We start from the raw sequence: 10,441 nt of genomic DNA, 5'->3' as shown, positions 1-10,441 counted from the left end.
CGCAGTGTGTATATTTCAATGGCATTGGAATGCACACATTAGGAATAAATGGAATACAATGAACTCATATATATATATACAGTAAGTGCAGGAAAGTGCTGTAAGCTGCTCCGTGTTCCATACAAGTCAATGAAAGGTTGTAGACAGCCTTACTACCAGGCATCCTAGCAACTCCAACACCTCGCCAACCGCATTCTCATTCAACGTCATCACACGGGGGGGCGTAGTTTAGGGCAGGCCGTCAGACCCATCGCCTCCGAATGTTTTCTTCTGCGCATGCTCCGTCTGCACCCAGCCCAAACCATAGAGATGCGCCGCTCTGCACTTCCGCCGCCTAGTCTCGTCTGCAGCGTTGGCTGGTGTGGTGTATCGAGGGAGCCGTCTATGGTATAGTGGCGCAGTGCACGCTGGGATACCCCCGCCCTCCCCGTCAGTCCTCCTAGTTTGCGCTGCCCGAGGTCCGAGTCTTGTAGCAAGATGGCGGAGCTGGGCTCGGGGTGACAAGACAAGAAGAGAAAGAAGCGGCCAGCTGTCGTCCTCCTCCCGTTGGACACGTCGTGAGGCCCCGCACGGCTGTAGCTGAGCGTAGCTCCCCCCGCCTAGGCTGCTGTCAGCGTGACACCTTGTAGTAGGAGGGTGCCCCGTGCCGCACTCATTCATATAGGCGATCGGTGCAGCCTGGATGCGTGTATGGCCTGGGGGCCCGCCGTGCTGGACTAGTTGTGTGGCTGCTGGATTGTGCCGGGTTCTCGCATGAGTTCCCCGGACCAGAGGCGGCGGCAGGAGAGAGAGGGAGTCCCGGAGCCCGAGGACAGGACACACAGCCCCTGCAGCAGCCCGGAGAACAGCCCCGGGGGACACAGGTCAGACAGGGCCCGTGGGGGGAGGGAGAGAGGGAGGGGACAGCGGTGACACCTCACAGGAGGACTGGGGTGGGGGGTAAGGCCTCATCTGCAGGGACTGGTCCTCACTTAGATCCCAGTCGTCAGCCCCTCATGCAGAACTCGTGGAGCCCTGCTATAATAAATATACCATTATAGCTGACAGTGACTTATATTCATCCACCAATCAGATAATGCCATTAAAATTATAAAATAGTAGTGAACCCTGTCATGATTGGAGGGCTGTGACAAAAGGGAGCAGCCCTGCAGGGCAGCCAATCAGCTTCTAGCTTTAGCTTGTTCAATTAAGCTTTGAAAAGGAAAGCTAGAAGCTGATTGGCTGTCCTGCACAGCTCCAGTCTTAGTAAATTCAGCTGTCACTTTCCCATCTTGGAAGGATGGAGGAGTATGAATACACTGTGGGAGATGAATGTGCTATGGAAAGGAATGAAATGAGGGCTCAGCTAGCAGTGGAATCATTCACACTACCAGGGAGATCTGCGCTTTTCATAATCTAGACCAGAAGGGACAACTAAAGCAGATTTCTCATTGGCTCCTTTGATTTACTGCATGGATCACTCTGCAGCATGGAGTATATAGGTTGATGCTGAGCTGATTATATATTTGTGTTGCAGAGCAGCATTGATGTCTGTAGATTCTAATTAATAGGGTTTAACACCTCATGCACACTGGACCTTTTCTACACTCGCCTAGAAACCCTTCCTCCTGGCAGCCAAAAACCCACAAAACCGCCTGATGCTTGTGAAAGCGTGTAAGACATTTACCTGCATCCAGGGGCGGACTGACCATTTGGAAACTCGGGCACTGCCCGAGGGCCCGGGGTCAGTAGGGGGCCCCATGAGATGCCCCTGGTACCTTTTTCATAGGCTTTTTTGAGTTTAGGCAAGGATACGGGCCCCATGATCCCCTATTGCCCGGGGGCCCCATGAGTTGTCAGTCCGCCCCTGCCTGCATCAAGCTTTTAGGCGTTAATTCATTTCATTGGCCGGAACAAAAAATGTATTCTGGCCATTGAAATGAATCAATGCTCAAGTGCGAATTGCACATAATGTTAACGCGTTTAGATGTGCTTACAAGTGTCAGGCGGTTTGCTTTTCCTGCCCAAACTCTGCTCCTCCTGGATGCACTGGCAGTGCGTTTTTTCCTGTCTACAAAACTTTGTGTGCATAGACGCACAGGAAGAAAATACTGTCAGATGCCCCTAGGAGCAGCTGTAAAACCATCCAGTGTGCTTGAGGCCTTAAGGATGAATTCACCTTCAGTAACATGTTACCAAAGTCTACCTGCCTGCGTCCCTCCAATCCCCAAATGTGACAGTGGGTGTGGGACCTTCTCCCCCACCCCTGCTGTCACAGATTAAAAAGAGCACAACTGTGCAAGGCTCCTCGCACACAGCTGCTTCCTTCATTTACAGAGCTCAGTGAATAAACGCACAACTACTACCATCTACCCCCACAGCAGATGGCTTGTAGCTCTGAATGAATCGTAAGGGCGCTGATGAGCATCCTCGTAATTCTCTGATTTTCCTGCTCCCCGTACAGGAGGTACTGGCAGATGGCTATACTGAGATTCTGCAGGAACCTGACATTGCATCCACGATCTGCTGATTGCAGGTGCAGGTTCTAGACAAAAAAAAACTACTACACCTTTTTTACCTGCAAAAATGTGTATTTTTAAATTTAAAGCAGAGCTCCATCCAAAAGGGGAAGTTCTGCTTTAAGCACTTGTCCCCCCCCCCCCCCCTTGAAGAATTGGCACTTTGGGGGGGAGGGGTTACCTGATTTTTGACAGGTACCCGATCCCAATTCTGCTGCAGTCACCTAAGTGATTAGAAGCAGAAGTTGTCCTCTGCTTCCTCCGTCTCCATAGTTGGCCTTTGAAGAGGTGCTGTCACTTTGCCAATTCAGGTGATATTGCAGTTACAAAGGTCCCCCTTAACCTACTGTCCCCTTGTCATTGTTCCTCTATCTCTCCTTCCTGCACTGCAGCTGGCACTAAAATCCCTAGTGTCAACTGATGTCAGAAGTAAAGGGGAGTGATGACATCTTGCCCTGTCATGTGACGGTACTCGGGCTTAGTGAATGGCTAACAGACCTGAGGACTCACACTGGAGAAGACCACATGCTCCCCCATATCTAGTAGGACCAGCTTTGACTCTGCTCCTGTAACTCATGAAGGGTATCTGAGGGAGTGCAGGTAATGGGTCAGCGGTGGCCCTTTGCATGGACACTGTTAGTTTGTCCTGAATAGGCAAGGTCACAGGGTTTTGCTAAAATGACTAAAGCTTGAAAGTAAGTGCTAGCTTATTAACCTCTTTCTCCACAGACCCAGTGTCCCTTTACAGGAATTTTATGGCCTAGGGGGTGGGGAGGACCAACCGATCACATAAGCACTGCGATTGTCATAGTGGCCACATGATTGGGGGCCAGTCCCACTGACTCTCAATCATTAATAGAAATTAAAAGCTGCCTTTGATGGCTCAGTCACAGTGCTGTGAGTGTGCTCTCAGTACAGAAAGCTCTGCTGCCCATGGGCACATATGCATGGCATGAGGACGTTAAAGCTCATCCTTTTTTTGTTACCATATGCATTATGTAGGCAATAAGAGGTTAAAAACAATTTAATGCTTCGCTGTACTGCCATGTGTGTGTCACCAGTCTTCACTTTTTTGAGAAGCTGCCATTGCTGAAGAATCTTTAGCAGCAAGGTGTGTTGGAGGCCTGGTTCCCTGCTGAGTGCTTTGGTTTCATCAACCTGCCCATACATCACTGCTGTGTTCTGTTGTAATGTTGGAGATGGCAGATAGAGCCAAGAAGTGTAGAGGGGGACCAGGCCTTCAACTTACCTGAACGTGTTAGATGCTAAGGATTCTTCCGCAAGCTTTGGCTCTTTAAGAGATCAGTGGGACAGCTCAGTTTAATAGATAATTTGAGCCAAAAGTTTGTTTAGTTTCTGGGTGGAGTCGGGAAGAGTTAACATTTTTGTCAGTTTCAATTTGTTTTTTTAGTTTTACATTTAACACGCTAATAAAAATGTGTTTTTGTCTGTGTCTCTGTTGGTGAACTTTCCCACAACTTCTTGTCCTGACAATGGGGACACAGACAGTACTTAAAGTGGATGTTCAGGCAAAAATCTAAGGCTAAACCTACTCTCACCCCAATTCTAAGGCTATTCTATCTAACCCTGTGAAGAAAAGATTGCGATACTTACCTATTGTGAAGCTGCTATAGTCCCATGATGTCTGCAGCGGTGGCTTCTGTGTGAGGAGATATCACCAATTACTGGAAATTCCTGGGAGATGTCACCCAAAGACTTACTATGGGGCATCTATTGTCAGCTGACACTCCTCTACATAGAAGCTGATTCTGAGACCAGAGCAGCTTCAGAATAGTTAGGTATCTTTTCTTTAGAGGGTTAGGTAGAATAGCCTTAGTTTGGGGGTTTATTCTTAGTTAGGGTTTGCCTGAACTTCCACTTTAAAATTTGTCAGAGGGTTTAATTGTTTACTGCAATCTCAAAAATGAATTAAAGTTTTTGACTTGAGTTGGGCATTGAGTGTAGTGAAGAGTACAAACTCAAGAATTGTCAAGTTATCAGATGTTTTTGACTTGTGTCAATACCTCAGAAGAGCCTTAACATGCATCACCTTTGCTCGAGTGGTAGAGTTCCTCAATTTGCTAATCTTTGATGTTGCGGCTGGATTCATCGTTGATTAGCTCATTGAAGTCCATCAGCTGGTTGTCAGGGAACTTCACCATGTTGCTGCTGAAAAACAGGGCAGGCAGTGGAAGCAAGTATTAAATCTTTCACTGATTATCTTTGACACCCATTCACATTTTTTTTGGCTGGTGGTCCTTTTTTTCATCTCCACCTTATCCATTATGGTGTCTTTTTTTGTAAAGTTCTCTGTTGGCTTGTTGATTTCTACATCTCTGGTATGTAAACGATGATTTTTTTTTTCGTTGATGGACTAAAAATGAATGAGGATATGTGGTAGGACTCATGCACACAATACAAATGGTGGATTTTTACCCCAGATGTGGCTGTTTATTGTGGAACAGTGCTTTGCTGAAGTGGCTTGATATACTGCAGAGTGTTCGACAGATTGATGGTGCATACTGGAAATGTGCTAGCATTGCAGTGCACGGGGTAGTCCTGCCAGGATCTTCCTAGTTCAGGTTATTCAGTACTGGCATATTCAGTAGAGTAAATGTCATATCTTGGTGTATTGTAATGTGCCCAGAGTTAAATGCATGGGCTGGCATTGCTGATGTTTTCAGAAGATGCCAGTAACACGGTTATAACTTTACTCAACCATGAGTCTGACTTTACTTAAATGGCTTCATACTTTATTTATTTCAGGTACTTATATAGCGCCGTCAATTTACACAGCGCTTTAAATACATATTGTACATTCACATCAGTCCCTAACCCTCAAGGGGCGTACAATCTAAAGTCCCTAACGTACATTCATAAATACACATACTAGGGCCAATTTAGACAGGAGCCAATTCACCTACCAGCATGTCTTTGGAGTGTGGGAGGAACCGGAGTACCCGTAGGAAACCCACGCAGGCACAGGGAGACCATGCAAACCCCAGGCAGGTGGTGCCGTGATTGGGATATGAACCGATGACTCTAGTACTGCCAGGCGGAAGTGCTAACCATTTAGCCACTGTACTTGTTTTAGGACGAGATTAGAAGTACCAATCTTCTGTCAGTCAATTACCATTTTCAGAGATTAACAATTGGAAGTTACATGTTTTCCACAGTGAATGATTAATACAAGTTCACTCTTGAATTCTATTTGATAGCTATTAGAGCAGTGTGGTGACTGACCTTGATGTCAAAATTGGTGAGCATGTTGCCAAAGAGTAAGAATCCTCACTGGAACCTCAGAGATATGCATCTCATGTATTTTAAAGTTGACCTGCCACCATTATTAAACAAAACCCTATACCAAGCATTCTGTGTTCAGCTTTGTGATAGACTGCAATCTGAATGTAAAGGTCAGTAAACAGATTTTCCATTTCCTCCTTTGGTGAAGTACTTTGTACCATGGGACAGACTTTTCCAGGAGATGTGCAATCCCCTTCCTTTTTAAAAATGTTTTTCTTTTAATCGTAATGAGATCTCTGAAATACATGCATGCTTATCCATGTTTTGACCCTGCAAGTAAGGGGAAATGTGGTGTTCTGCCATAAAAGCACTCTGACACTAGGTCCTGTTCTGACACCACACCACATTTTTGTGGATTGAGCAATGTCAGCCCTTCCCAACTGTAGTTTTTCTAAACTGCATAAACCCACCACAATCTTATTAACCTAGGCACTAAATATTTTGTTCATGATTCTATTTCTTGAGATAACACAAGAAGGGTGCACTGGACAGCTCTGAATTTCTGACATAATCAACAGATTGCTATGAACATTGTGGTAAATGTACTCTTACTAATGTTAGGGACGTCCAGTAAGGGCCTCCATCATGCTTTCGGGGTGTGCCTGACACTTAGAATTATCCAGTGATATCATTATGTCAGCTTGAAATGTCCATCACTGAATGTGGAATCAGATAAATTTAGCATTTAGTGCGCTTGTTTGGTATTAAAACACTGAAATTAAACTAGCAAACATGTTTTTAAGTTGTTTCCACATATATTTAAATTTTTGGGTATTGAACTGCTTTCAACTCAAAGTGGACCTTCACTTCAATAGTACACTTTATACTAGTGGAATCCTCCACTATAGCATGCCCCCACCGCAATATAAAATCGTGTTTTGTTTTTTTTTTGTTTTTTTTTTATTGTTTTTGTTACAATGTGGCCTGATCCCAGTCTCCTTTCTCATCTAAGCAAGAATGACCTCTCCTGTGCTCCTTTAAGCCACCTGGAATATGCATGTCGCATATCTCAGGGGCATCAGCTTCAATACAGCAGCTGGAGGGCAGTGGACCTGAAAGTGCTGGTTTCTTGAATCAGGGAGAGATAGCTGGCTCCCAACGATGTCACAGAGATGCTGATGTGGGGTCTGGTTTGCAGCTGCAGATTGTTGGATCACAAATCTCAATTTGCTGGGTGGATAAGTATGTTTTTTGAGGATAACTCAGCTTAAAAGATAAGAGTAGTTTAAAAAGAGAAAACATAGGGGGAGGCAAGTTCTTCTTAGGTGTGCGGTTGGGGAGGCAGCAAAATTGCGCAAGTTAGCCATGTTTTTGCTGAATACCAACCTCTCCCCTTAAGCTGCAGTAGATAGTGGATGGGGGTGTTTACATGCTTTGCGGCAAAGTTTACCCAACATGTAGCAATCGGGTGGCAAGCCCACCGAACACAACAAATTTAAGTAAATGGAGAAGGGGCACAAATGGCTCTCAGCCACGTGTAATGCATGTGGTTGCGGAACAGTGGTAAAGTGGTGAGGAGGCGTCGCATCTCTTCCTCACCGCCTGTCAGTAGCCTCTAAAGCATGATCTGAACACAGATCGTGCTTCAAAGGAAAGGAAGATATAAACGCATGTACGGTATTAAATTTTAGTGGCATGCATTGAGCGTATTTCTATAATCCTTGGCATGTGCTGGCATCATTGGAAAGCAGTGTGTACAGTTGTGGATTAGACATGCGGCACTGCAGCACCATGGTATGAACTATGTTCATTGATTCCTGTTTATTTTCTCTGTGTCCCATGGTTTGCCTGCCATAGGGGCAAGAAGCTGAATGTTTAGAGTATTAGAGAAAGAAGAAAATTGGGCTACTGTCACACTGAGGAGTTTTTCAAGCATTTTTGCGTGAAAAAAAGTGCCTGAAAAGCTCAAGAAAACTGCTTCCCTGTGCATGTGAATGTATATCTATGTATGTTTTCGCACCGCAGTTGCGGTGTAAAAACCCCTGCTTGCAGCATCGTTTGGGGAGTTAAAAAAAAAAAAAAAAACACCCCGAAAAACGCCTGAAAAATGCCTCCAAGAAGAATTTTTGGTGCACTTTTAAGTCACGTGTCCTATAAAAAATGCCTATGCATTTTTGCGGCTGATCAGTGTGAATGTAGCCTTCAACTCAAAATTCACGAATATCAATCATGTTTGTCAGTAATATGCTTTTGATTTTTTTTTTAATACCTAAAATGGAGAATTATGTAGGATGCCATTGCTGCCCTCTCCTTTTTTTGAGAATGTGAATTCCCTGATTTTAGTGCTGTCTGAGTTAATGCCCCACAACAGCTATAGATATAAGGAGTTTTGACACACTTCTATCACTGGATTACAGCATGCTTGTTCTGAAAGGTATTGCAGCCAGACAAAAAGCATTTTCAGAAGGAGGCCTGCACTGGCCTGTATATTTCCACATGAGAAATATACTTTAATTTAGAATACCTGTCTGAGACAATTGTGATGGAAACAGACATTTCCTGCCTGTATACAACTTTCAGGGTAATGATTAAAGTGAATAGGTGTAGCTGTATTACCCATTTTTTTAATAACTTTTCCTGTTGTATCATCCCTGTTATTTTCAATAAAAGGATTTCCACGTTTCCTTAAAAGATAAGCAGTTGGATCAAAGCAGCGCTGCATACTGTTATGAACTGTGCTGGTCAGTAGTCAGGCCATCGCAGATGTCAGCTGTCATGCCGGGATTGGTAGTAAGTGTGGAGTCATTGCCATGTCACATCTGTATCAGTTTACTTTGGAGGCATGCAAGTGTGCAATTTGTCAAAAGCAGGAGTCTCCTGATATAGTACGTTAGATTTTCACTGACCAAAGGGTCTAAAGCACATTTTGACACTGTTTTACTGTACATAGGCTCCTAATTGTAATGCTAAACTTATTAAACCAAACCTTCACTTGCATCTTACCCAGTGCAGATTCCTAACTCTTCCAACTCCTTTTGACTGATTTGGTGATGTTAATTTATTTATTTGGGGTAGTAAGTGCCTTTTCCAGCAGGTACTTTCTGCCACTTCCACGTTCCTTGCCTAGGGGAGGATGACATCACCTCGATTCTGTATCACTAGTAGAAGCCTATAATTTGTTATAGATTCTCATAAATGAGCTTAGTTGGCAAATTAGTCAGTTAGCGTCTCATTTTCTATAATGCACCTATCCCTGAACTTCTGTAGGCAATGTTGGTGTTCTTAAATTTAAGCACAGGGTTCTTCAATGCCTTTGGTGCTTGTTTGGTTTTTCCAACTCATGCTACGGCTTAGCTTTCTTCTAAACATGGATAATGCAGCTTCAGTGCTAATGGACACTGCACTGTGCATCCACCATGGTTTAGGCACTCTTTTTGTCAATCAAGTTGGAAAAACACACTGACTGCCCTACCTTCTTGCCTATCTACATTGACCCTAAGGTGTTATGTCAAACAAGTGGCATAGGCCTTTGAAGACTGCATCATCTCCATATCTGCTTGGGCTTGTGCAGCCTGCGGGCTTTAGAGATTTAAAATTCTGATCTTTGAAACATAAAAAGTGCATAAGAGCAAAATTGACTGTTAAATTGGTATAGGACTCTAAAAAGGGTAGATAGTACACTGTTAAAAATTTGGAATGGCTAAAACAGTTCACACAGGCTTCAGCTTGTATGACAGAAGTGTGTCCAGCAAATCTTTAGAAAGTATTTGCATCATTTTTGACAAGCTTTTATAGATTTTAATGAGGAACTTCACTCTCTTCCCCGCTTCCTTTCCTTTATTGGCTGTAATACACACAATTCACAAATTCAAATGGTCAGCAAATTCAGCATTGCCCTTCTGTGATCCACCACACTGCTGTCAAAAGCCAGGTCCTATGCTGGTGTCTTCATTGCTGACATAATTGGGTGCTGGCTACCTTTTCCTAGTTCATTCAGCCTGGTCCCTTGATGACAAACCCCTTGGCACCCCCATCTTCCATGAACTTGAAGCATCTTGGGATATGTGACATGAATATCTAAGAAGGCTTCAGAGTGGAAGAGGCATCATTCTTCTTAGACAGAATGGTGGTGGGGTGGGCAAAAAATAGAAAAAGACAAGTAGAGAAAAAAAACAATTTGCTGTTTTAGATTGTGGAGAACAGTGATGCCTAGTTCATCTAACAGGCAAAAGTCCTCTTTTAAGTGCCATTCTGCTCCAGTTTGGGAATGTTACCACACAGATCTTAATAGAGTGTGGACTGTCACATCAAACAAGCTGCTAGCAGACTTTGGTAAGCTTCAGCACTATTTGAAGCTTGCTAAAAAAAAAAACAAAAAACCTGCTAAATCTTGTTAAAAGTGACAGTCAATACTTCCATTAAGATCTCTGTGTTTAACATTCTCAAAATGAAGAGATTTTTAAAGGCTTCAATAAAACTTTTCTATATTTGCTGAAAGCCTTGCAAAATCTTGCTATGCAGACTTCTCCAAGTCAGTGAACAAGGTCTAAATCTGGGTACACACTTACAGAAATCTGGCCGGTTTAGCAGGAATTGACCAAATTTGCAGAGCTGAGATATAGTTACCCAATCTGCCAATCCTCCCGAGTGCATAACCAGTCCCCATTGCTCCTTTCCCTCCCCGCATACCTCCTCTGGAG

General features: G+C 44.0%; 1 protein-coding gene across 3 annotated transcripts in view; it reads left to right on the top strand.

Annotated features, from left to right (window-relative positions):
• The first annotated feature begins 364 nt into the window (after positions 1–364).
• The window catches only part of UBE3A (ubiquitin protein ligase E3A), a 51,119-nt gene continuing 41,042 nt past the window's right edge, over positions 365–10,441 (top strand). The window contains exon 1 of one of the 3 annotated variants that reach the window (XM_089693471.1): positions 365–863. In XM_089693471.1, coding sequence (XP_089549597.1) covers positions 754–863 — 110 coding nt within the window. In that variant the 5' untranslated portion in view covers positions 365–753. The remainder of the gene's footprint in view (positions 864–10,441) is intronic. The other 2 variants (XM_089693472.1, XM_089693473.1) reach the window with 2 other exon arrangements.

The sequence above is a fragment of the Staurois parvus genome, unplaced genomic scaffold (assembly GCF_062004578.1).
Source record: "Staurois parvus isolate SC_StPar_1 unplaced genomic scaffold, SC_StPar_1.0 ptg000634l, whole genome shotgun sequence".
NCBI classification, from domain to species: domain Eukaryota; kingdom Metazoa; phylum Chordata; class Amphibia; order Anura; family Ranidae; genus Staurois; species Staurois parvus.
The sequence above is the reverse complement of the archived record's forward strand: the minus strand, read 5'-3'. Positions and strand labels throughout refer to the sequence as shown.